The sequence below is a fragment of the Gymnoscopelus braueri genome (assembly GCF_963280865.1).
Source record: "Gymnoscopelus braueri genome assembly, chromosome: 9".
In the NCBI taxonomy this organism is placed as follows: Eukaryota; Metazoa; Chordata; class Actinopteri; order Myctophiformes; family Myctophidae; genus Gymnoscopelus; species Gymnoscopelus braueri.
In genome coordinates this window covers 47993622-48021005 of record NC_137610.1, presented here as the reverse complement: position 1 = coordinate 48021005, position 27384 = coordinate 47993622, and the positions used below count along the sequence as shown (strand labels likewise).

Genomic DNA, 27384 nt, shown 5'->3' with positions numbered 1-27384 from the left:
TCACAGCACGTCCTGCAAAGTTTAGCCCGTGTTTTCCACAGCATGGCGTTACAGCGAAAGACACATTTTCACGACGGAAAGAAAAACTTTCACCACGAATGGGTCCTAAACCCTCTTATAGGAGCGGTTGCACCGCTCAAAAAGTGAGCCGAAAGGGCTGAGGTTGTGGTGCTTAATCCACTTCCTCCATATTAGAGAAGTCATCATCGTCGCCCTCTAGCAGTGGGATCACGTCTGAGACGGCGGCTGCGGAACTGGCCTCCTCCTCCGCGGTCGCATCGTCATCGTCGATGCCCAGGCCGATCTTGATCATCCTGTGGATGCGGTTGGAGTGCGTGTGGGGGTCGTCCAGGCTGAAGCCTGACGACAGCAGGGCCGTCTCGTACAGCAGGATGAGCAGGTCTTTGACGGTCTTGTCGTTCTTGTCGACGTCAGCCTTCCGCCTGAGTGTCTCCATGACGGGGTGGTCCGGATTGATCTCCAGGTGCTTCTTGGACGCCATGTAGCCCATGGTAGAGTTATCTCTGAGGGTCTGGGCCTTCATGATGCGCTCCATGTTGGCCGTCCAGCCGTGAGCGCTGGTCACGATGCAACAGGGAGACGTGACCAGTCTGTTGGACACGGTCACCTTCTCGACTTTCTTGTCGAGAATCTCTTTCATGAGCTTGCAGAGGTTCTCAAACTTGCTCTTGTCCTCCTCCATTTTCTTCTTCTCTTCCTCGTCCTCGGGGAGCTCCAGGCCCTCTTTGGTGACAGAGACGAGGGTCTTACCGCCAAACTCCTTGAGCTGCTGGAGGCAGTATTCGTCGATGGGCTCTGTCATGTACTTGAAAAGGAAGGAAGCAAGCACTCAAGACGAGTTTTCGAAGTACCAAAGTACAGGGTGCACGGCTCAGGCAGATACAGTTCATAGAAAGGAATGCCAGCACTCATTTAAATCCATATAGGATATTTATTTAATAGCTCATAGCTCCCCAGCACACAGCGTCAAAACCGGACGTTTCGGCCCAGAGGCCTTCTTCAGCGTATATGCCAACACATTGTTTTTGTGTCACTTATAAAGGGACCTTGGTGCAACGCACAGAGCGGTCCGGGTAACAACAAAATAAGACAGTCATTTGATAACAGTCATTTTTTAACACAAGGGTCACCATAAAACAAAAAAGTATATAGAAAAAAGAAAAAAGAAAGAAAGAAAAAATACTTATTACCTAGAACATGATTTTTTAGCAGTAAAGCGGCAGTTTTACAACCCTAGTCTGTGCGAGTCCCTCAGTACTCCTTCATAAAGACAAACTCAGATTTCATTCAAGACTTGCACATTTATAAAAAATGTAAAACACATTTTTTAGATACCGAAGTATACACAATGTCACTTGAAAAAGAGGCATTAATCGTTCATTGTCACATCATCAATTCATTGCTCTACAAAATAAACTAATTTCCCTCTCAAGTGGTATGCTCTGTTAGCCTGGTAAACCCTCCCTCCAGAATTCTCATTTGTATTTTATTTCAGGAGTGAGTCTGGCCTGCAGACCTATATGGGCAATTTGGCTGTGGGCTGGAGCTGGGCGGGAGTAAAGTAGCTTTGATGTCCAAGTGGCCCTTTGATGTCCAATTAAGCCACTTTAGGCTGCAGTGATTATCACCAGGAGTAATTGGTTTGTCTTTGATGTTAATGAGCAGCTTGTATGAAAGGTGTATTGATTAATGACGTGTGAACCACTCGGGTTCCACCTGATTGGCCTACCCCCGCTGTCAATCACAAAACAATGAGCGAGGACGCTGATTGGCTCGGTTATTTGGTAATGCACTAGAAACGCCCATACAAGCCTTCATGCCAGACTCACTCCTGGAATCAAATGGAAATGAGATTTCCGGAGGGAGGGTTTACCAGGCTAATGCTCTGTCTGTTTTACACACAATAAATACTATAAGAAACAACCTAATAAGAGTTCTTCATTTAGACCTTTAGGGTGTTCCGTTTGGAGATAGTGTATCCACCATGCCTCTCGTTGCAATAGAAGTTTTTCACGATCCCCACCTCTTTTTAAGGGCAATATTGCCTCAATACCCTGAAACCTTAAAGCACAGACTTCATGTCCCACCGCATTAAAATGTCTAGCAACAGGTGATTTTTCATCCTTGTTTCTAATATTACTTTTATGTTCTGAAATTCTAACTTTAAGTTCTCTTTTGGTTTTACCCACATAACAAAGGCCACAAGGGCATTTTAGTAGATAGACCACAAACTTAGTTTTACAGGTGATAATGCTTTTAACATCAATCTTTTTTCCTGAATGTGGATGCAATACATGATTCCCTCTGATCATTGCATTGCAATGAACACAGTTGTAACACGGAAAGTTGCCCGTAGGCAAATCTGACATAAAATGCTGTGGTGGAACATAACAGTCTGCCCTCACTAAAGAGTCCCTCAAATTTTTGGCACGTTTGTGTGCAAAGATGGGGGGCTCCTTGAAAACATGACCCACATTAGGATCACTCGATAACACATACCAGTATTTTTTCACAGAATTCTTAATATCAATGCACAAAGGGGAATAGGTAGTGGACAAAACGATCTTTGACTCCCCTGCACGAGCAGGTTTTGGAGTTAACAAGCTAGACCTCTCTTTCTCTCGAGCTCTCTGTACATTAACACTTAGCACTTTATCACTATAACCTTTAGTTTTGAAACGATCGCACAAGTCCTTAGCTTGTCTTTCGAAAGCACTGTCAGTACTACAGATTCTTTTCGTCCTCAATAGTTGACTGTAAGGTAAGCTTCTCTTTAACCCTGACGGGTGATAGCTAGAAAAATGTAAATAATTGTTTCTATCAGTTTGTTTTCTGTAGACACAAGTAGAAATTTTATCTACCTCTCTCTGTACTAATACATCCAAGAATGACACGGATTCTCTACTAGACTCTAAAGTGAAGGATATCGATGGCATTCTAGAATTAATATAAACCTTAAAGGGTCTACACCATGAAAATCACTTTTTTCTTGTTTTTTTGTATTTTTTGGGGTACCCAGTGTCTCTTGTACCCAAAAAAATGTTTTTTTTTTTAATTCAATCATTCCTTCTCATTTCATGGATTTCCAGAATGGGCGTGTCTGAACAGGCGATCTCAGAATGGAAATGTTTATGATGTCACAAACATTATTGATGGCAAACCCAATGTTAAATGAAAAGTGCCCGAATCGCTCCGAAACTTTTTCTACCCCCCCTAAGTGGGGGTCTACGAACAAATACTTCGGGCTCGGATTTTGGCTCCGCCCCCCGGAAGTGGGTGAAACAGGCACCTCAAACACTTGGTGGAATTGTTCAAAAATGTTCAAAGTGTTTTTTTTTCGATTTTGTATTTTTCTTAGATGCTTCTTTTTATGCAGAATTTCCCCCCTTTTTTTTTTTTTTTTTAATAATTTTGTTTAATATTATTTTTTATTAACAGACAGAATTGCTCAGTAGCCCCCCCCTGCCCAAGAGGACGTTTTGGTATTGCAGCTGAAAGTGCTGTATAAGCCAGAGACAATTGACTTGGGATGAGTATATCTGAGTGATGATTTAGGCTCAAACCTTTTGAAAAAGGTTTGAGGGACATACACCATATGATATTAAATATCAAATATTTTTTTTAAATTCATGGTGTAGCTCCTTTAAACTCCTCCAACTGTTCCACTGACCCAGAAAAAATGAAAAAACGTCATCAATATATCTAAACCAACATCTTAACCAAGGAGAAAAAGGATTGTTATTGTACACAAAGTCACCCTCAAATTTTCCCATAAATAAATTGACATAATTGGGGGAGCAGGGACTTCCCATGCTCACCCCTTGACACTGTAAATAATAAGAGTTCTCAAATTTGAAATAATTTTTGTTTAACACAAGTCGAGTCAGATCAGTGAGAAAATCAGTAGGGGGAGTTTTAGCCTCTCTCTGGTTCAAAAAATAAGTCAGGGCCTCGAGCCCTTCTTTATGAGGGACATTAGTGTACAGGCTAGCCACATCCATAGTACACAGGAGATCTGAGTTAAGGGTGTTCTGAACCGAATCTAATTTGTTTAGAAAGTCTGTAGTATCTTTAACAAAAGAAGGAAGCTTAGCTACCAACTGTTTAATATGTAGATCTATATATTTGGACATAGGTTCAGTCAAAGACTGAGTTCCTGCTACTATAGGACGGCCCGGAATCGGTTCAACCAAACTCTTATGTATTTTAGGAAGAGAGTAAAAAATAGGTCGCACAGGATGTATTTGAAACATGAAGTCATATTCATTTTTTGAGATGAATTGGTCGTCCAGTGCCCTCTTAAGAAAAACCTCTATTTCTTGTGCGAACTTTGCAGTAGGGTCACTGCTTAAAGGTGTATAAAAGTCACTATTACTCAACTGTCTTGTAATTTCAGCTCTGTAAGACGTTTTATTCAACAACACTATCGCACCACCTTTGTCAGCATTACGTATAACAATTGTCTCATCTTTAGCTAAATTGGCCAAAGCCAGCCTCTCTTGAGGAGTTACATTAGAGTTAACCTTCGACTGTTTGTTAGCATGAAAAACTGTCATGTACACCACTTCGAAGCCACGTTTGTGCACGCGCTCCACAAATGAAGAGTGAGACACCTGCTCCTTGCTCTCACCTGTGATGTAGTAGATGGACTTCTGGTTTTCCTTCATGCGGGAGACGTACTCCTTGAGGGAGGTCATCTCATCACCAGACTGGGAGGTCTGATAGCGTAGCAGCTCAGACAGCTTCTTAAGGTTCTGATTGTCGGCGGTAATGCCCAGCTTCAGGTTCTTGGAGAAGGCTTCATAGAATTGCTTGTACTTCTCCTTGTCCTCAGACAGCTCTTCAAAGAGGTCCAGGCATTTCTTGACAATGTTCTTGCGGATCACCTTGAGGATCTTGTTCTGCTGCAGCATCTCTCTGGAGATGTTGAGGGGCAGGTTGTCAGAATCGACCACACCACGCACAAAGTTCAGGTACTCTGGTATGAGCTCATCACAACTGTCCATGATGAAAACCCTCCTGACGTACAGCTTGACATTCTTCTTTTTCTTGTTCTCAAATTGGTCAAAGGGTGCGCGGCGGGGAATGAACAGCAGAGCTTGGAACTCCAGCTGGCCCTCCACAGAGAAGTGCTTGACAGCCACGTGGTCCTCCCAGTCATTGGTCAGACTCTTGTAGAACTCTCCGTACTCCTCGTTGGTAATCTCATCAGGCTTTCGGTTCCAGATGGGCTTGGTCTTGTTCAGCTCCTCCTGGGCGATGTACTTCTCCTTGATCTTCTTTTTCTTCTTTTTGTCTTTGTCGTCCTTTGAGTCCTCCTCTTCGTCTGAGCCCACGTCTTCGATCTTGGGCTTGTCGTCACCAACTTCCTTCACCTCTTTCTCAGCCTTCTCCTCCTCATCAGCGGCCTCGTCGTCGCTGATCTCCTTGTCGCGCTCCTTCTCCGTAAACAAGGTGATGGGGTAACCGATGAACTGGGAATGCCTCTTGACTATCTCCTTGATCTTCTTCTCATCTAGGTATTCCGCCTGGTCCTCCTTCAGGTGCAGGATCACCTTGGTCCCACGGCCAATGGGCTCACTGGTGTCAACCTTGACTGTAAACGACCACCGTCTGGGCGTGGCTGAACACTGGTAATCTTATAACATCCAGGATACATTTCACCTCCATAAAGTACGAGTTGGGACTCTGAACAAGGCGTTTCTGTGCCTCCTCTGCTCTTCCACGGGGGATGGATGGGTGCAGCAAGTCCTTTGCAAGTGGCATGTTAGCAAGAACTTAAGCAAAAACTTTTTTTTGCATCTGCAGCCTGTATTTATTTTATTTTCCAATCTTTTTAATCCATTCTTATTAATTACTTGATGCCATCCACTCTTCATTTTCATCCAAAAACAACAAGATGACCACGATGGCGATGGGGTGGTAGGGTTCCTCATTCCTCTGAGAAACAACGTACAGTGTCAGTATGTATGTAGCCTACACCATGGGCTAAATACATACTGACACTGTACTCCCTCATGCTCAGGAGTAACGATCAACAGTGTGTCCAGAGTGATCTCGGTGCATTGGGCTATGAAACGAAAGAAAGGTCGAACATCACCCTTGTTGGCCGTGTCCAGAGCTGCGTAATACTCAGTACTTTGTTCTTTGCGAATTGTAATGGGTGGGTACCGTGCCTTCATGAGTATCAGGTTCATTAGCAGCCGTGATGTGCGCCCATTGCCATCGACAAAGGGGTGTACATACACCAGTTTGTAGTGGGCGAGTGCTGCATACTCAACAGGGTGCAGCTGAAGGGCCTCCTTAGAGTTGAGCCACTCGACCAGTTCTTGCATGTGTCGGTCAAGATCCTGAGGGTGGGGTGGAAAATGTTGGCCTACTAACATTCGCACCTGGCAGGTGCGCAGCCTCCCTGCATCCACAGGGTCAGCGTAGAAAAGCACTCTGCGGTGGATCTCCAAGATGTCTGTGACGGTGATGTCTCCAGCTCTAGACAGCAGGGTGGTGTTAATATATTTCATGGCTGCATCTATGCCAATGGTCTCGTTCTGCTCCTGCAGGCTCTTGCCAGGTACGGCATAGCCCGTCCCAATGATTTGGCGGATGTCGAATTGAGTCAATGTGTTACCTTCAATGGCCACTGTGTGGTATATGTGGTGGTAGTAGGTTTCCTCCATTACCCGTCGGAGGGCAGAATTACCCTTGGGAATGGACATAAGCCTGCGCACTTTGCTGTCGATGATACCAAATCTGGTATCTTGGTCAATCTCCTCCACCAGAGGGATGGTGCGGTCTCTGCTCACCAGAGCCCTCTCATGACAAGGTGAGATAGGCAGGGCCTTGGTCTCAACCTCTTCCTCTTGGTGCATGGGTTCAGACATTATGGAATATTCCGAATCTTGAACAAGTTGCTAGCAATTAAAGGTCAAGTCCAACAAAAGCCAACGAGATGATAACAGTGATTGCCGACATTATATAGTCTGACCGAGCTCTGATCTGACATCACACACAGCACAAACCGTTGTCAAACAACGCCAATTAGTGCAGGAAAGTCCTTAATTTGGCGTTGTACTAGTGCAGTAACTGTTTTCAGAGTACTTGGAGGCCAGTCTGGAGCTGTGTGGAATTCCATATTTGGGCAAGACTAATGTCTAATCAGATATGTCAATTTTTCCAGATGTTACGCTTTAGCATTGAGGGTAGTGGAGTATTTATCTGTGAGGTCGCTAGTTAAACATGTTTTTCTAAAAACTAGAGTGATTGCATTCAGACGTGTGGCCTCTACAGGAGCATATAGCACCATTTTACAACCAGGATCATAGTGGTAAGTCTATTGTTTTGACATTATAGCTGATAATGAAATCCTCACGAAGGAAAGGAATGTGACGTTTACTTCCAGAATCTGACTGCGACAGTCTATTGATGAAGTCAGTGTGGTTGAACTCCATATTTGGGCACGAGTGAAGGACAGGCATACACACTCACATACATAGAGGTTGTAGAGTACTTAGTGCAGTCCTTGAAGGCCAGGCTGACGTCAGTCAAATATGATGTCATCACTATGAAGTCAGTCGTCTCCATATTTGGCCATATTGGGAGAGAGACAGACACAACACAGACAAGAGATTTGTGGAGTTTCACTTAATCTTCCCTGCTGTCAGTCTGTGATTTAAGATGGTGACTTGGACATACTTATCTGCACACATTAGCCTACTCTCTTAAATTGCACTGGGTCGGGTCCACTGAATTTCAGCTGAAACAATAGTAATGCTAATGACAAGCTAACACCGTTATTGGCACATAGCTGCCAGCGGTTATGTGGTGACCAAGCCCCCAAGACCGGGAGGGCTTTGTGAAGCAAAAGTTGACAAGTGGCCATCTCTGGTACTGCAAGTCTGACAGTTCATGGCTCGACCAATGGGCTCGACTCAGCTGTCCCAAAGTGCCGATCCAACCAATATGCCCATGTATGGGCATGCCCATGGGCATACACTGCATGACATCAGGGATCTCCGTATATGGGCATTAAAGGAACACAGACAGACAGACAGACAGACAGACATGGAGGGAGTTTGAGACGTAGACGCGAAAAGGACAAGCAAATGCGTTGTAACCTCAGTGATGTGACGCTGACGCATACTCAGAATGAAAGCATGCGCTAGGTGAGCAAAGTTCATTGAAATGAGTGGGACAGGGTTTTCTGCGCCCTCTACAGATAATGACTGCGTTCGGAAATACGCTCTGAGAATCTGCTCAGTTTTCAGAGTGCTCTGTGCAACAGAGAACAACCAGAGAGCACTCTGTTGAGTCGGTCGGTTGTCCAGAACCACCGATCTCACGACATGCCCATATATAGGCATATATTGTGGACATCCAGCTGTCCCAAAGTGCCGATCCAACCAATATGCCCATGTATGGGCATACCCATGGGCATATACTGCATGACATCATGGATCTCCGTATATGGGCATAAAAGAAACACAGACACAGACAGACAGACAGAGTATATGGGCGTAAAAGGAACACAGACAGACAGACAGACAGACACAGAGATCTCCATATATGGGCATAAAAGGGACACAGACAGACAGATGGTTACATCAGGTAGGCCAACGTGTATAACAGGCATTACAAAACTGGGTGGGGCATGCATTCCCAACTTGCATCGTTTCCGAGTAGGCCCAACGTGCACCGGTCTTGGTCTAGTAGTAATAATAATACTAATAATACTAATAATAATCACTAATAATAATAATCATTATTATTAGTAATAATAATAACTAGATGTCCTCGCATCTAGTTTTCCGTCGTCACATCATCTTTCCGTCGCGGCCCTCACATCTAGGCCCTAGATCTGAGGCCTGATCTGAGGTTGGTCCAGACAGAGTCCAAAACTCATCAGATGTCAGGGTGTTCAAACTCTCCAAACTTTCCTCTGTCATCCCTTCTAAGACACCACCACTATAGAGTACAGAAGTCCTGACGTCACTCGTCCATCCCCAGGTTCGTAAAGTAATTTCTCTATGGAGAATAACATTGGGTCATCATAGAATCGTCTCATATAAGAATTGTGGTCCAAAAATAAACAAACTGTCTCGGCGATATTGTCAGGGGGGTGGCTCTGTATCGTTTATGATTGTCAGTCACTCATATTTAAAACAGTCAGTTTCTCTCCATATTAGAGAAGTCATCATCGTCGCCCTCTAGCAGTGGGATCACGTCTGAGACGGCGGCTGCGGAACTGGCCTCCTCCTCCGCGGTCGCATCGTCATCGTCGATGCCCAGGCCGATCTTGATCATCCTGTGGATGCGGTTGGAGTGCGTGTGGGGGTCGTCCAGGCTGAAGCCTGACGACAGCAGGGCCGTCTCGTACAGCAGGATGAGCAGGTCTTTGACGGTCTTGTCGTTCTTGTCGACGTCAGCCTTCCGCCTGAGTGTCTCCATGACGGGGTGGTCCGGATTGATCTCCAGGTGCTTCTTGGACGCCATGTAGCCCATGGTAGAGTTATCTCTGAGGGTCTGGGCCTTCATGATGCGCTCCATGTTGGCCGTCCAGCCGTGAGCGCTGGTCACGATGCAACAGGGAGACGTGACCAGTCTGTTGGACACGGTCACCTTCTCGACTTTCTTGTCGAGAATCTCTTTCATGAGCTTGCAGAGGTTCTCAAACTTGCTCTTGTCCTCCTCCATTTTCTTCTTCTCTTCCTCGTCCTCGGGGAGCTCCAGGCCCTCTTTGGTGACAGAGACGAGGGTCTTACCGCCAAACTCCTTGAGCTGCTGGAGGCAGTATTCGTCGATGGGCTCTGTCATGTACACCACTTCGAAGCCACGTTTGTGCACGCGCTCCACAAATGAAGAGTGAGACACCTGCTCCTTGCTCTCACCTGTGATGTAGTAGATGGACTTCTGGTTTTCCAGTCAGTTTCTGGCGAAAATTTTACTAATTTGGCGGAAGTAACATTAGCGTTTTCTCACCGTCAGTTGATGCTTAATATCCATAAGAGTCAAATCATTTGTTTATATTTGGAACACAGTTCTTATTTGACGCGATATTAAACACGTCTATGGGAATTCAGAACGGGGTGGGGAAACCGCGACCCAGGTAAGATGTGTAAATTACGTCAGACTTCGGTGCTCTATTGCACCATTGTTTAAACCACCACTCGTCATAGTCTCCAAACATTTCCTCTGTCATCCCTTCTAAATAGTCAATTTCCTCCTCGTGCTTTAGTGGTGTGTGTAACAGATTCACATCATCATCCTCTTAATCCTTGCCCACATTGTATTGTCAAGTTCTTCCCTATTTACTTACTTGGCCTAGTCACTCTGCACACACGTCATGCGAAGTCCGGCCCCTCTGGCCTCTCTTCTCCTCTCGGCTCCTCTCATCCTCTCTAGCCTGGGCAGCATTCCTTTTCGGGTATACAGTATGATCCGGTCGGGAGCGGAAGTAGCCCTACGTCACCGGGCGCGTCATTCGCATCATCAACCGACCGGATCGCGACAATCCGGAAAGACCCACCCCAGACTCACCCCAAAATAGGTCCGTCCTAATAAAATCCTTGATGCGGCGTAGTTTAGCTTATTTTTTAAATATAAATGTGAATGTACTTTCCGGAGACTATTTAACGTCTGTATTATCCGTATTATCCCACGGGGAAATTCTATTCCATTTAAATAGGGATTGGGGAACCAAAACAAAGCGGCACCGCAAAACCGGATCGCGACAATCCGGATAGAGGATTCTTTTTTTTTTTTTTTTTCAGTAGGCGTGGCCTAGACCGGATCATATGGGTCTTTAGTATCGCAGACCAGGCTTTCCTCCGAGGTGGAAAGACTGGTGACGCGAGGTTACATCCCCTCTCCTCCCTCCCCGCTTTGCTTTGCGGCCCTAACCTCTAGTCCCGACCTCGGTCATGTGATAAAGAGGTCAGACTTCCTGTATCTGGTTGCTATGGCAACCTGCCAGATCAGGCAAAGGGTCTGATAGGCAAATCAGAGAATCAATCAAGCCGAGAGTCTGATCACAGATCGAGGTGGGGTAAGATGCCTAAAATATAGCCATAGCTCTGATCAACAGTCTGTGGCAAGTTTCGGGGCAAATGGAGTGATCCTGTGCTTGCTTACCCCGGACGAACTTTCGGAGCTTTTGTCAATTATATAGTAGTAAGAAGTAAGATGATAATAATAATTATTATTATTATTACATTATTATTATTTGGACACTTTATGATTTATTTTTTATTATCATTTTGTGTAAAACGTATTCCTGATTCCTGGTTCTACATTGGTTTTCATTATACCGTAGGCCTATTTGTTATTCGTCACGGAACCTATAGTCAAGTCAATGTCACTCACATTTTAAGTCCACCAACCAGAAGTAAAAAATGTTACGTTTGTTAACCTACACTTGTAGGCTACACAGCACTTGCAGGCTAGGCTATTGCTTTCGATTCTGTTTTAGCACATTAACGCAAAGCGTGACTGTTAGCTCTCTGCCCTGCCCGACGAGGGCGTTTTACATGATTTATTAGAGTTAAACTCATGGTAGCCATCTGCCATATGAGCTGTGGTGAATAAATACATGTCTGTTCCTTTAAGCGCGATGGGGTTGACGTTGACCACATTTCCTGGTTTCACTCAAGGAGGATATACACAAAAAGGAGAGGTCATATACGTCACGTTCCAAGCACAGTAGATTCCTAGTACGTTCCAGTTTTGCTGTGGTCAAGTTTAGGAATAAGGTTAGGTTTAGGCATAGTTTACCGAGGTTATGTTTAGGAATGATTGATTGATTGATTGATTGATTGATGTACTTTATTAAGTGAGACATGAGAAACAGTAGCCTACATGGAAGTACAATTCACAATACAACCGAAAATGTGATAAAATAATGCCTAATAGTAGCCACATTATTGGGATATATCTGAAACGCGTGAAGCGTGCGAATAAACTAAATAAATAAAAATGAAATATTGCCACCCTTTGTCATCGGTTATTTTATTTACCAAATAAATTATTTGACGAAAGGCAACAAAAAATGTACCGTAGATTCACATATTGTTTAATCATAGGGGTGCACGTGCAACAGTTAACTCATCGATTTAACCTGTTATTAAAACACATTGCATTTGATTTTAGTAACTATCATTTTCGAGAAATAGTGAAAATAGCTACAAGCTCAGAACTACACCTGAGCTTATAGATCTGCTGTTCTATAAAATAAAATATGGCTTAAAGTGGTTTATCAGTCTAATTGATTTAGTAAATTATAAATAAATAAATACATAAATAAATACATTACAACATTTTTGAAAAGTAATTTATTTATAAGTCATCAACAAAGTAATCACAAAGAAGAATATGACTTTTACAGGGGCCAGTTTCGAATTGCAGCCACCTGAAGGTAGGCCTACTCTTTTAGGGCAGTTTTGAAGGAGTGTAGGGTTTTACACTCCTTCACTGCTTAGGGCATTCCACATTTTTTGTTGCATAGCAGGAGAACAACCCCTTGTTTGTGCCAAATCTGGGTTGGACGTGATCAGTGGAGCAGTGTTCATTTTGACAGCACATTTTTATTCAGTCTTAGTCTTAGTCTTTTGAATAACACACCATTTAGTTTGAGTCCTATTTTAGTCTTCTGAAAATTGTTTAGTCTTAGTCTAGTCTAGTCGACTAAATTAACACTGCAGTGGAGCTACCTCTGGTGTTGTGATTGTGGACTTCATTTACGTTTTTGAAGTAGGCTACTTTGACAGTACTTTGACAGGTCTCCGCCGAAAACAAGCGCTCCCTAAAGTCTCACCTCCTCCCACGGAAACAATAATAGCCTCCCCGGAGGTGCCTATAGAGCGTGATGACGTATATGTCAGCTCCTAGTTCAATGTACTCCTTGGTGGTTTCGGTTGGGTGCCGTGTGCCTCCACAAAAAAAAAGAAGCAAAAAAAAAAAAAAAGCAACAACGGATATAATAATATCTCTAACAGGTTATCTATCTGACTGCCGGGTGGGTTTAACCATTTTACACATCTTATCAACACGGTTTTTATTTGTATTTATTTTTACCGGACGCTAAACCCTGGTGGCTTTGCATCTTTTTTTTTAAGTTTTATTTAATTAAAACATTTTGCTCATGGAATATTAGGGGCCGAACAGAGGAACGTTGGGTTTATAGTTGTCGGGGAGCTCGATGCGTGCGTTTGGGTGTGAGCAGCAGCCAGGCAGCGGCGGGGCGGGTAGGACAACACTGGGTGTGAGCAGCAGCCAGGCAGCCTCGGCGGGGCGGGTAGGACAACACTGTCGGGTGGCAGGTGGACGATATCAAAGCTGGGGAACAATAGCCTGGGTGAGGGGGGGAAGAAGAGGAAAAAAGGGGAAGGAGGGGGGAGGAGAAGCTGTGGGGGAGGAGGAAGGGGGAGCTGTGGATCGAAAGGTCACCAATTCGATTCCCGACCGGAACATCTCTCTAACCCACCCAAAGTCTTACCAAGTGATATGAATCTTTCAAATATAATTTAATTAGTGACACAAAGAGGTCAGTGTCTTGTTGAGATTGCCATACAGCCAAGCAGTTATATTTTGTATTGTTAAATACTTTACTGTAGTGATATTTTGTATCACTTTGTATGATGAACAGAGCTGAATTATTATGGACTGATCTTTATATGAAGTGTGTGACAGATTATATAGTCTTGTGCTACTGTGTGTGTGTGTGTGTGTGTGTGTGTGTGTGTGTGTGTGTGTGTGTGTGTGTGTGTGTGTGTGTGTGTGTGTGTGTGTGTGTGTGTGTGTGTGTGTGTGTGTGTGTGTGTGTGTGTGTGTGTGTGTGTGTGTGTGTGTGTGTGTGTGTGTGACTCAGTCCATAATTATCATAATTATAGTGTATGCATATATATATATATATATATATATATATATATATATATATATATATATATATATATATACACCATATTATAATTATGGACTGAGTTGTATGCAGCGTGTAGCGCGCACACACACACACACACACACACACACACACACACACACAACCTATGGACTCACACGCTGAAGCAGATATATTTGCTTGACTGCTATTTTTACAGATATCTTTGGTTTTCCCCAGCTAATTAGAATCGAGCATTTCCATTAAATGGAAATGAGGAGGTGTGATTTGAAAACAGCAGTCAATGAGAGTGTAGCTTTCCCATCTTATGGGGGAATTAGGAAATGCTGAAGCGTGATTGCACGTTAGGTAACCAGACTATCCCTCTCCCGGCACAGCTCAATCACTAATGTGACAGCCTGTGAGTTTGAAGGTTGAGTGTTCGATTCCTGTCTGTGGCCATGGATATTGTAGAGGCCTGGCTTCATTAAAAAAAAGCGTCTTTGGATTCTCCTTTTTCACTGACCAAGTCTGTGGACCAAATAGCTCAATCAGTAAACTTTTAGCCTCTTATTCTGAAGGCCCCGGTTCAAACCCCACTCCATGCAGGTTACATTTAAATTGCATTGTACAAAACATGACCCTGTTAATTAAGACATGTGCAATTTAAAAAAAATAACATGAAATGCTTTTTTGAGAGTAGTTGTTTTTTATGTATGACATACTTTCTTGTGAAAATAGCCGATCTACAATCTCACAACTTTTCAGATAGCAACACGTTGTGAGCTTGTAGATCGACTATTTTCACTAGTTTCCATTCCGAGGAGACAAAAAAAATATTTTTTGGTAAATGTTTTGTGAACCAGTGATCTAGAGTAGTTAGCGAAACAGAGGCTTGGTTCATAACGGACGGAAAAACGTATAGATATCAACAGACACTATCAGGGTCATATCTCTAGCTCAATGAGAAGAGAGCCAGCGTGTGAGTCCATAGGTTGCTGGTTCGATCCCTGTCCCCAACAATGTGTTGAGGTGATCATCATTTGGAATTCTTAATTTTACAAATAGTGTTTCTTGAGGTTAGGTCTTTGTTTTACTGAGGTTAAGGTTAGTGAGGGTGGGTGTAGAAAAGAATCATCTAGTCAGCAACCTTCCCCCTATTCCCATGGATTGGGTCCACCCCTCTCACCTGCTCTCACTCATCACCAATCACACCTGTCTTCACTCACAACTCATTAGTGGCCTGGTGGCTTTTTCTTTGAAATAATGTGTAGTCTTTCAAATATTTAACTTTAAGCGCCCAATGCCACGTTATTGGCCATGGCCATTTAAAGGGTAGCAACATTAACAAACACATGAGCCTATACCTGTAACAATGCTCTATACAACAGGGAACCAGATTACTCATATGCTGTGTTGCTTTTGCCAGGACTCGATCCCATGACCTTGCGGTTGAGAGTCAAGAGCTTTTCCAACTGAGCGACCCAGACACAAGAAACAATATACATTCAAGTATGAACGTGCAACTTTTACACTACAGATTTTTTTTACATCACTGTCGGATTTAATAAAAAAATCTAAGCTGTGTGATATATACATTTTGAATTAAGACCATTAATATCAACCCATGTCCCTCTGCACTCTAGCAATCAGTGCACCTGGTGATACCTAGCCTGTCAGTCATTGGCTCCTCAATGGTGCTGAAAAGTAACTATGTACATTTACTCAAGTACCAATACAAATGCTTACAATGCACTTCTACTCTACTACAATTACAGCATATGACAGCTTTAGTTACTTGTTACTTTGCAGATTTAATTATTAATAAAACACCTACAGTAAACACATACAGCCGATCTACAATGTGACGCATTATGAGCTTGTATATATATAATAAGCAATCCATGCTGTATGATAACTTACCACAAATGAAATCTAATTCTGTCTATCCAATGGCTCAGTCAGTACACTGTCTACCTGCCAGTCTGTAGGTCCCTGGTTCAAACCCCTGAACAACTGAACAAAAATCATGACTTTGTTAATTAATGCATGTTCACTTTTTAAAGACAAGATGAAATGCCATTTTGACAGTATTTGTTTGTCAATTTCTGACATATGTTGTTGTAGGAAAGAGTCATCCTAGTGTGCAACACTCCCCCTGGCCTATTCACATGGATTGGATCCACCCACCTCACCTGCTGTCACTCCCTCTCAATCCATAATCACACCTGCCCTCACTCAATCCTCATTAGTCTCTCTCTCTCTCTCTCTCTCTCTCTCTCTCTCTCTCTTAATTATTCTTCTGCCCCTAACACATAAATGCATATTCATATTTTTGTGAAACTTTGTAGTATTGTAGAGAGTCGCTCCAAATATCACTGAAACCAATCTTACTCCAATCGGCCAAAGGAGGGCGCTATAGCAATCGTTTGAAATTCCAAACGTTTGGCCGACAGCCATGACACTTGCTTTACGCATGTGCCTTGACTCATGAGGAACACATCTGTCTCTTCAACCAGTAAGCTCCGCCCTTAGATCTTCTGCCATTTTGAGCAGTTTGAAAGACACTTAACCAGTTTTTCTGCCCGGAGTTTTGAGCAATTTGTGTGAAACGTTCTACACACACTCTATGGACCATTATCTGAAAATCTCTGTTGAAGTGAAGTTTGTACGTAAAAAAATTAAGCCTTCATTAGCTAAATAATATTGTAAAGGGCATGGCTTCATCAAAAAAGGAAGAAAAATCATCTTTGTGTGCTCCTTTCTCACTGCTGTCTTTTTGTGGATCGAATAGCTCATTTGGTAAAGTGCTCATAATGTGCCAGCCTATGAGTCCCAAAGGTCAAGGGTTCGATTCCTGTCAATGGCCATGGTTTGACGTGTCCATGAGTGAGGTTCTCAACCCCAATTGCCCCCCTCCGTACTATCCACAATCCCTCAGCTCAACTGTTGAGAATGCTCATTTGTTAATTGCATGGGCTGCTTTGTCTCAAGTTCAATCTATTCTGTTTCTACATCTTGTTGCATATCGCTTTTTGCCTCTCATGCCTCGAACCCGTTTATTGCTGCTTGCAGCTATATTTATTATTATTATTATTATTATTATTATTACATCTAATAATAATAATTATTATTATTAATATTATATTAGTATTATTAGTATTATTATTACTACTACTACTAGACCAAGACCGGTGCACGTAGGGCCTACTCGGAAACGATGCAAGTTGGGAATGCATGCCCCACCCAGTTTTGTAATGCCCAGTTATCCACGTTGGCCTACCTGATGTAACCATCTGTCTGTCTGTGTCCCTTTTATGCCCATATATGGAGATATCTGTGTCTGTCTGTCTGTGTTCCTTTTATGCCCATATACGCTGTCTCGCTGTCTGTCTGTCTGTCTGTCTGTCTGTGTTCCTTTTATACCCATATACGGAGATCCATGATGTCATGCAGTATATGCCCATGGGCATGCCCATACATGGGCATATTGGTTGGATCGGCAGGTTGGGACAGCTGGATGTCCATATATACGTATATATGGGCATGTCGTGAGATCGGTGGTTTTGGACAACCGACCGACTCAACATCGAGTGCTCTCTGGTTGTTCTCTGTTGCACAGCCGCCCAGAGCACTCTGAAAACTGAGCAGATCAGTTACTGTGTACCTTTGCCTTTTTTGCAGTTTCTATATATATGTATTTTTACAGAATCAAATGTTTTATGGTCATGATTTACCAGGATCGTGGTTGGCTTGTTTCCATGCTTAAAACTCTTATATAATATAATAATATATAAGTTTCTGAAATCTCTATTGAAAAAAAATAATGGGCTTTCTATCTGTGGAATCAAAGCCGGTGAAAAGAAATGGCTGCCATTATTATTCCCTATGACATTAGTCTTGCCCAAATATGGAATTCCACACAGCTCCAGACTGGCCTCAAAGTACTCTGAAAACAGTTACTGCACTAGTACAACGCCAAATTAAGGACTTGCCTGCACTAATTGCCGTTGTTTGACAACGGTTTGTGTTGTGTATGATGTCAGATCAGAGCTCGGTCAGACTATATAATGTCGGCAATCACTGTTATCATCTCGTTGGCTTTTGTTAGACTTGACCTTTAATTGCTAATAACTTGTTCAGGATTAGACGTAATATTCCATAATGTCTGAAACCATGCACCAAGAGGAAGAGGTTGAGACCTTTGCCTTCCAGGCAGAGATCGCTCAGCTTTTGTCCCTGATCATTAATACCTTCTATTCCAACAAGGAGATTTTCCTCAGGGAGCTGATCTCCAATGCCTCCGATGCCTTGGACAAAATCCGCTATGAAGGTCTGTTCGATGCCACGAAACTGGACAGTGGCAAGGAGCTAAAGATCGACATAAAACCCAACCCAGCTGAGCGCACCCTGACCCTCTTCGACAGCGGTATCGGTATGACCAAAGCTGACTTGATCAACAACCTGGGTACGATTGCAAAATCTGGCACCAAGGGCTTCATGGAGGCGCTGACAGCTGGAGCTGACATCTCCATGATTGGTCAGTTTGGTGTTGGTTTCTACTCTGCTTACCTGGTGTCCGACAAGGTGACCGTCATCACCAAGCACAATGACGACGAACAGTATGCCTGGGAATCCTTGGCCGGAGGCTCGTTTACAGTCAAGGTCGACACCAGTGAACCCATTGGCCGTGGGACCAAGGTGATCCTGCACCTGAAGGAGGACCAGGCGGAATACCTAGAAGAGAAGAAGATCAAGGAGATAGTCAAGAGGCATTCCCAGTTCATCGGTTACCCCATCACCTTGTTTACGGAGAAGGAGCGCGACAAGGAGATCAGCGACGACGAGGCCGCTGATGAGGAGGAGAAAGCTGAGAAAGAGGTGAAGGAAGTTGGTGACGACAAGCCCAAGATCGAAGACGTGGGCTCAGACGAAGAGGAGGACTCAAAGGACGACAAGGACAAAAAGAAGAAAAAGAACATCAAGGAGAAGTATATCGCCCAGGAGGAGCTGAACAAGACCAAGCCCATCTGGAACCGAAAGCCTGATGAGATTACCAACGAGGAGTACGGAGAGTTCTACAAGAGTCTGACCAATGACTGGGAGGACCACATGGCTGTCAAGCACTTCTCTGTGGAGGGCCAGCTGGAGTTCCAAGCTCTGCTGTTCATTCCCCGCCGCGCACCCTTTGACCAATTTGAGAACAAGAAAAAGAAGAACGTCAAGCTGTACGTCAGGAGAGTTTTCATCATGGACAGTTGTGATGAGCTCATACCAGAGTACCTGAACTTTGTGCGTGGTGTGGTCGATTCTGACGACCTGCCCCTCAACATCTCCAGAGAGATGCTGCAGCAGAACAAGATCCTCAAGGTGATCCGCAAGAACATTGTCAAGAAATGCCTGGACCTCTTTGAGGAGCTGTCTGAGGACAAGGAGAAGTACAAGCAATTCTATGAAGCCTTCTCCAAGAACCTGAAGCTGGGCATTCACGTCGACAATCAGAACCTTAAGAAGCTGTCTGAGCTGCTACGCTATCAGACCTCCCAGTCTGGTGATGAGATGACCTCCCTCAAGGAGTACGTCTCCCGCATGAAGGAAAACCAGAAGTCCATCTACTACATCACAGGTGAGAGCAAGGAGCAGGTGTCTCACTCTTCATTTGTGGAGAGCGTGCACAAACGTGGCTTCGAAGTGGTGTACATGACAGAGCCCATCGACGAATACTGCCTCCAGCAGCTCAAGGAGTTTGGCGGTAAGACCCTCGTCTCTGTCACCAAAGAGGGCCTGGAGCTCCCCGAGGACGAGGAAGAGAAGAAGAAAATGGAGGAGGACAAGAGCAAGTTTGAGAACCTCTGCAAGCTCATGAAAGAGATTCTCGACAAGAAAGTCGAGAAGGTGACCGTGTCCAACAGACTGGTCACGTCTCCCTGTTGCATCGTGACCAGCGCTCACGGCTGGACGGCCAACATGGAGCGCATCATGAAGGCCCAGACCCTCAGAGATAACTCCACCATGGGCTACATGGCGTCCAAGAAGCACCTGGAGATCAATCCGGACCACCCCGTCATGGAGACACTCAGGCGGAAGGCTGACGTCGACAAGAACGACAAGACCGTCAAAGACCTGCTCATCCTGCTGTACGAGACGGCCCTGCTGTCGTCAGGCTTCAGCCTGGACGACCCCCACACGCACTCCAACCGCATCCACAGGATGATCAAGATCGGCCTGGGCATCGACGATGACGATGTGACCGCGGAGGAGGAGGGCAGTTCCGCAGCCGCCGTCTCAGACGTGATCCCACTGCTAGAGGGCGACGATGATGACTTCTCTAATATGGAGGAAGTGGATTAAGCACCACAACCTCAGCCCTTTCGGCTCACTTTTTCACTAAGGGAAAACCTTAGTGATTGGTGTTTAAAAGAAGGGAAAATCAAAAAAAAAAATCGGTGTTATCTGTTAGAGAATATAAAAAACGTTAATACATTAAAATATAAAAAGGAGGGGGGGAAAAATGCTTCCTTTTTTTTTTTTACTCAAGAAATGTGTGAGAGAGATTCAAACCCAGGCTGCAGGTTTTTTTTTCACCAGCAGAAGACAAGCAAGAAGACACTCGTATACACCAGAGGGCTTCTTCCACCAGTTCAGGACCTTTCTGGTGATTCTAGAGGGCTGAGGACAAGTTCCTCTGCCCTCTAGAATCAGTGAAAAAAAGTGAAAAAAGTGGGGGATAAAATGAAAAAACGAGGACTTAAAGGAGGAGAGAGAGAGAGAGAGAGAGACAGACAGAGAGGGAGAGGGATATATACTCTGTATTAAGACTTTTTTGTTCTGAGAGGAGGAGAGAGAGAGAGAGGGAGAGAGGTACTCTGTATTATGACTTTTTTTCTGAGAGAGAGGGGTGTATTCATTATGTTCAGCCTGGTCACCTTTTCGACTTTCTTGTCGAGAATCTCTTTCCTCTGGTAGGACAGATGCTCCTTCCTCCTCAGTGACCCCATATAATCCCAATTCCTCTCTCCTTTGAGCAGGAATAAGGAAACTCGACACGAGTGGCAAAACGGCGGACCCACTTCCGGTTCGAGCGAGAGAGAGCATAGAGGAGCTATAGGACAAGCCTTTTTCTTTTCCTTTTCTTTTTTTCTCTTTTTTTTTTTAATAGTGACAGTGAAAAGAGAGAACATGAATGGTGGTGGGAGATAGAGAGAGAGACAGAGGGGATAGCATGAAGAAAATACTTGCTTTTCTCCTTGGATGTTGTAGGCCTATCTTCTTAAACGTTATATTTGGGTATGTCATTTGGGTACCTCCTCCACCCATTTTCCAACTTAACAAGATCAATTTTCTAGCTCAGTGGTTCTCAACCTTTTCAGGCCGCGACCTCCCAAAATAATCATATTTGAACTGGGGACCCCCCAAAAAATAATCATATTTGAGTTGAGGCATTACATTTAGTTTGACTCAGTTCCACAGCCAAGCTATTGCTTGTAGATCAGCTATTTACAAAATGTTTTCCTCTATTTTATATTATTTGACAATTTGGCCAATGTTTGACCAGTTTTTATAGTTTAGTTTGTTGATTACTTTTGATGCAGTAATGGTCTTTTTTCATTTCAAATCTTTTGGTTTATTTCTTTTTTATCTTCATTTTCTTTAGGTATTAAATACATTGTCACTTTACTGTCATCTGGGGACCCCTGGGGGTCCCGACCCACAGGTTGAGAACCACTGTAATCTAGCTAGTAATGAAGAGAGTGTGAGAATGAGAGTGTAAATGGAACCAAATGGAGCGTACGTTGTCCCCAGAGCTGATATACTGTAGGCCATTGGTTCCCAAACCTTTTCAGCTGAGACCCAAAAGGTACATTTATTGTTTCCCCGGAACCCAAACATACAAAAAGTGAGAAAAAAAACCCATTATGAATTAATGACTTATGCTCTACTGTATGTAATAGTGAAAATATAGACAGTCTACAAGCTCACAACGCGTCACATTGCGACACGATCTGACCTTTTTAAAATGTATTTTGTATTGACAATCTTATGTACAAAACACATCAGGTAATCAAGCAGCATGTACATCAACATGAAAGACATGGACAATATATATTACAAAATAATAATAATACATTTAAAAGACGGTACAATAAACCAATAAAATGTACTTGAGGGAGGCTTCTCTGTGGATCTCTGATGTCAAATTTACCATGGAGCGTATACGGTGGGATGGTAGATTTGAGAAGAATTCACAGCATTTGAAAAATATTCAAAGACACATTTTCGGCCCATTCAGCTATGGCCACTCATACGGCCTTAAAAGGGGAACATATAGGCTGCTGAGGACATCTAGTGGACAAGCAGGGGAACACGGGAGGTGCAGGCACAGCTATGACAGTTTGGTTATACATAATAAATGATTAATGAAGAAATTAAAAGGCTGGAGATCTTCTTCTCACAAATGCCAGTCATGGTTTCCCAACCCCAGTTTGTGTTTGTTTGTTTTTGTTTGTTTAAGGTCAGGCACTTTTGTCTTTGGAACATTTGAGGTCACATTCATTTACTTAGTGTTTTACTTGAAAGCGGCACTATATAACTTCTAATAAAATGAAAATGAGTCCATCTGTAAATGCAGTCAGTTGCAGCCTGTTTTTACACCTGGAGACAAGCAAGATACAATATTGTCTCTGTCGGGTTGGCAACCTCATATGTCCAAAACTGTTACGTTTCAGGATTCAAATTCAAGTGGATCTGCTACTTTTGATGCTTTTGTGTGACACTAGAATGATCAAGTAGGGAATTAATCCTATGTGAAAATTGGCTAATGGGAGGGCAGGCGGACCTCTGATGTCATTCTGGCCCACGTCAGCTCCATATATGGGCACTAAAGGAGGCATGCCCATATATGGGCGTATACTGATGACATCATGGATCTCCATATATGGGCATAAAGGGGACAAGGACTGACAGATACAGATATCTCCACATATACGCATAAAAGGGACACAGGTAGACAGACAGAAACAGACATCTCCATATATGGGGTAGAGACAGACTGGTACAATGGATACTCTGACAAAGCCCCCGACACTATGACTCAGACATATTTGGTCGGATCGGCATATTTGGTCGCGTCGCGAGCTTGTAGATCTGCTATTTTCAAATAGCTGAAGTATATGTTAAAGTGCTCATATGGCCCATAGTCGCTTCTTCTTGGCTGGTTTTCCTAGACCTGGTTGCTTGTTTCTCTCACAGAGTCTGGCAACACTGGATGTGAGGGCCAGGTAGTGGCTTCAAGAACAACACACAAAAAGTTAAAATATGGAGATGAGAGGTTTCTGCCCGACAGCAACGATACGTGGTTACATTACTACCCTCTAACTTGATCAGAGATGAGCACATGCAGATGTGAAGAACACATACCACTGCTGTCGGACAGAAAACTTGTATCTCCATTATTCAACTTTTTATGCATTCTTTTTTTAATGAATGGCCTACTTCATCATACAAGAGTGTTGCACAAAAGTAGTGAAAAAATATCAGATCTACAAGCTCACAATGCGTTGTGAGCTTGATTGTAGATTGGCTATTTTCACTCTTTTAAAATGTTTTTAAAAAAAGGGGGAAAAAGAACGGTTTGGACATAGAAGGTTTCCACCCGACAACAACAATATGCATATAATATACCGTTGTTGTCGGGCAGAAACCTTTTTTCGTAAATGAATGCCGCATTTGGTCGTACTATAGCCTCAGATCCACAAGCTCGAAACGTGGCATAAAGCGGCACGTTTTGAGCTTGTACATCTGCTATTTTTGAAATCCTGAAACCACAAAATATTTTCAGATGGGGGTTCGCGACCAAATTCATATCAATTTGGGGGTCCTTGACATGAAAGAGAACCCTTGATCTGAACAAATCGCGCCACTTTGTGCCGCGCTGCGAGCTTGTACACCTGCTATTTTTGAATGTTTTTGAAAAATATTGAAAGTATTTTGAAAAATATTGAAAAATATTGAAAGTATTTTGAAAAATATTGAAAGTATTTTGAAAAATATTGAAAGTATTTAAAAAAATATTGAATAATTTTGCTATTTTTTAACTCAAATCTTCTCTTCTGGTGGTCCCTGGCACAGAACAGTTTCAGATGGGGCGTCAAATATAAATCAATTTGGGGTCCTTGACATGAAAAGGTTTGAGAACTACTGATCATGGTTCGATGGTTAGAGCTGTGACATCTGAATATACTTCAGATATAGAAGAGCAGAATGTTAATAAACTGGATCATGACCAGCATGTGTTTAAAAGACTAGCAGGAGCTTGTTTACAATCTGTTACAAGTAGGATTGACTGGAAAAAGTGAGGTTTGCACTACTCTAAACAATTTAGACTCGAGGCCGATTTTAAAAACGCCTTCAAAATCCTAACCTAAGTTTTCAGAAAAACTCAGGTGGAAACCTCATATGTCCAAAACTGTTACTTTTCAGGATTCAAATTCAAAAGCATTATAAGTAGCAGATCTACAAGCTCTTTCACGACGCGTTTCAAGCTTGTGGATCTGCTCATTTTGATGCTTTTGTGTGACGCTGTAGTATGATCAAGTAGGGCATTACATTTATGAAAAAACACAAACAGTATTAAGTAACACGGATTTATAACGATATCTAAAATGACAGGTGCTTTCCCGGATTGAAAGGCTTTCCAGGTCTAAATGGGGTTAAATGAGGATTTTGTTCCCATGAGATCCTGATCTCTGGATCATGTCTTATTTCTGCTGCTATGACATACAGTAAGTACAGTAAGTGAGGTGTGTAGTGAAGTGCATTTGGAGTGGAAGGGTGTGTGTGGATGTCTGTTCACATGAAATGAAAAAAGAAGGAACTTCTCTGACATCTTCCTTTTGTTTTCAGATCAGTGTAGAATAAATGCTAGATTTGACACAAACACCTTTAGACAGAGAGACTATTTATAAATATATTGAAAAAATATAAATCTTTAGTTTAGAGATCATCACCTTTATCTGAATGTCTGAAGGCATACTCGTTCACTTAGTTAGGAAAGTCACACCATAAAAACAACCCTACAACAGCTGATTACATTGAATATAATTCTCAGCCACTTCTTTTCAGAGGCAGGACATTCAACCTTGCTTCTCTTATCATGAAGCACATGTTGGAACTCTCACAAACTCACTGTCCTCAGAGGACTTGCATAGAGAAATACTTATACTTATACTTACTGTCCTCATTGAATAGAATGTAGGGTAGAGACATACTTACTGTCCTCTTAGAGGACTCACACTAAAAACCTGACACTTAAATATCAAATTGCAACCTTTCATTGACTGGTGATACAAACACAAACAAGTGACACAATTAATTAACAATCACACTACGTGGATTACAGAGCAATGTGAACGACATGATGATGAAATGACAGGGATGATGAACAACCGCACTTCTTTCATGGCTGTAGTTTGGTTTTTAACTTAGTCAGTATCACTTTCTATGAAGCCCAGATGTCACTTATAATGCATTATATTTCAGCTGGTAGAGAAGAGAGCCTGACTTGTAATCAGAAAGGTCAACAGTTTGCCCCCTCCCCCGGTCTGCCCAGTCTATTATGTCTACTCTTATTAGGCTTTTTTAAATGTATTATTTCGATCTGCATCAACGTGTTGTGGGCTTGTAGATCGGTTATTTTCATGATTTTAAAATGTTTTCAAAATAATAACAAATGCTTAGTAAGATTAGGCATAAGGGACACGGCAAGATATGGCCCTATGTGTAAGCAAAGTGTCTCTGCCTGCTCCTGGGATCTGTATATTAATGACATCACTGCTACTAATAGTTAGAATGGATTCAATACAGTTTATATTAATGACATCACTGCTACTAATAGTTGGAATGGATTCAATACAGTTTATATTAATGACATCACTGCTACTAATAGTTAGAATGGATTTAATACAGAGGACATATTTCACATAATGTGCATCTCCTGGCAGATGCACTCTACTGACCTCTACTGGCTTTTTAAGTCAAGTTCACTTATGTAGCACATTTCATACAGCAGACTCGATGTGCTTCAAAATAAACTAGACTTATAGTAGCCATTGTACAAGTCAATATAATATTCATGCATCAATCCTGTATCATTCTAGACTTATAGTAGCCATTGTACAAGTCAATCCTGTATCATTCTAGACTTATAGTAGCCAAGTCAATATTCATGCATCAATTCTGTATCATTCTAGCTTCACTGTGAGTCCTGTAAATTCTCTCTTGAATGTTAGGCTATACATTAGATATGTAATATTATATCACAATAGAATGTTATACATTAGATATATAATATTGTCGCTGTTGGGCAGAAACCAACTATCTCCATTTTTAAACGTTTTTCTTTTCTTTTATAAATCACTATTGAACACCCTTTATGTCTGTGTGTGGGTTTTTACAAATATTGAACCAATGAAAAGCATTAAAAAGCGCTTCTGACTGAACCTTCATTGGATCCTCAAACTGTCTGTAAAACCTCCTAACTCCAACTTATTTTTTTTCCCTCGTCTGACTTTGTCATTCTAATCAATGATGGACAAAACAACTATCTCCACATTCACTGGTCACTTGAGCTGTATTTGGGTAAAGTGATGATAATATAAGGACACATTCAAGTATATGACAATGTATAAAGTCAGTAAGTCACCATACCAACTTTGATGAATGATGAGGCAGTATTGTGTTGTTTTAAAAACATATTCTTTAGTTTTTTTTTCCCGAAAGGTTAAAAGTTTGGACTTATTTAGTTTTTGCCCGACAGCAGAGATATTATATTACAATAGAATGTTACATTAGATCCAAAATATTATATTAGAATAGAATGTTATACATTAGATCTATAATATTATATTAGAATAGAATGTTATACATTAGATCTATAATTTCAATTACAAGCCCATCGCATGTGTGTACCAAAAATAATAACTATTTTAGGTGGACCATCAGAGGACCTTGACTTACAAAAGATAAACTTGGACATCAGAGCCTGCAATGTTCTGCTTTATTAACAATGTGTCTGATTGTTATTAAATGGAACAACAACTGCCCCCCCCCCCCTCTCCTTCAGCATGCAGGTGGATCTGTGAGGTTATGTATTTTCTTAAAATAGAAAAGATAAGTTACACACTGTGGGGATCTACTGATAAGTTTGCTAGTTTGGCAGCCTTTTCTCTCCTATGCAGAATGACTGACTGTGCATCTTACCTGTTTAAAATTGGGTATTGCAAACATACTATTGCATTGTAAACATATGAATGGTGGAACTAGTACTGCAGTACCACCCTCCACTGACTCAAACGATAGGATATAGAATTAAACTTACCGCTTCACTACCTCCCAACTCCTGCTTCAAATTGTCCTTATATAGATTATAATATAATAATTGTTGTACATTGAAGCCATGCAATCAGCCTATCCACAAACACACAGCTATGACCTCTGAT

The 27384-nt window shown here is 42.5% G+C and overlaps 3 protein-coding genes across 3 annotated transcripts; 1 reads left to right on the top strand and 2 right to left on the bottom strand.

Moving 5' to 3' along the window:
- Positions 1-172: 172 nt before the first annotated feature.
- LOC308092354 (heat shock protein HSP 90-beta-like) lies at positions 173-5787 on the bottom strand (the record flags this gene model as incomplete). Its single annotated transcript, XM_080438204.1, has 3 exons — positions 173-826; positions 4545-5651; positions 5686-5787. 3 exons carry the CDS (start codon positions 5785-5787, stop codon positions 173-175), a joined length of 1863 nt encoding a protein of 620 aa, XP_080294330.1.
- Positions 5788-5981: 194 nt separating this feature from the next.
- Positions 5982-6902, bottom strand: LOC308092353 (protein adenylyltransferase FICD-like; the record flags this gene model as incomplete). Its single annotated transcript, XM_080438203.1, has 1 exon — positions 5982-6902. The coding sequence occupies one exon, from the start codon at positions 6900-6902 to the stop codon at positions 5982-5984; it is 921 nt and encodes a 306-aa protein (XP_080294329.1).
- An 11150-nt stretch (positions 6903-18052) lies between these two features.
- Positions 18053-20239, top strand: LOC308092036 (heat shock protein HSP 90-beta-like; the record flags this gene model as incomplete). The annotated part of the gene is made up of 1 exon (XM_080437826.1): positions 18053-20239. The coding sequence occupies one exon, from the start codon at positions 18053-18055 to the stop codon at positions 20237-20239; it is 2187 nt and encodes a 728-aa protein (XP_080293952.1).
- Positions 20240-27384: the final 7145 nt, after the last annotated feature.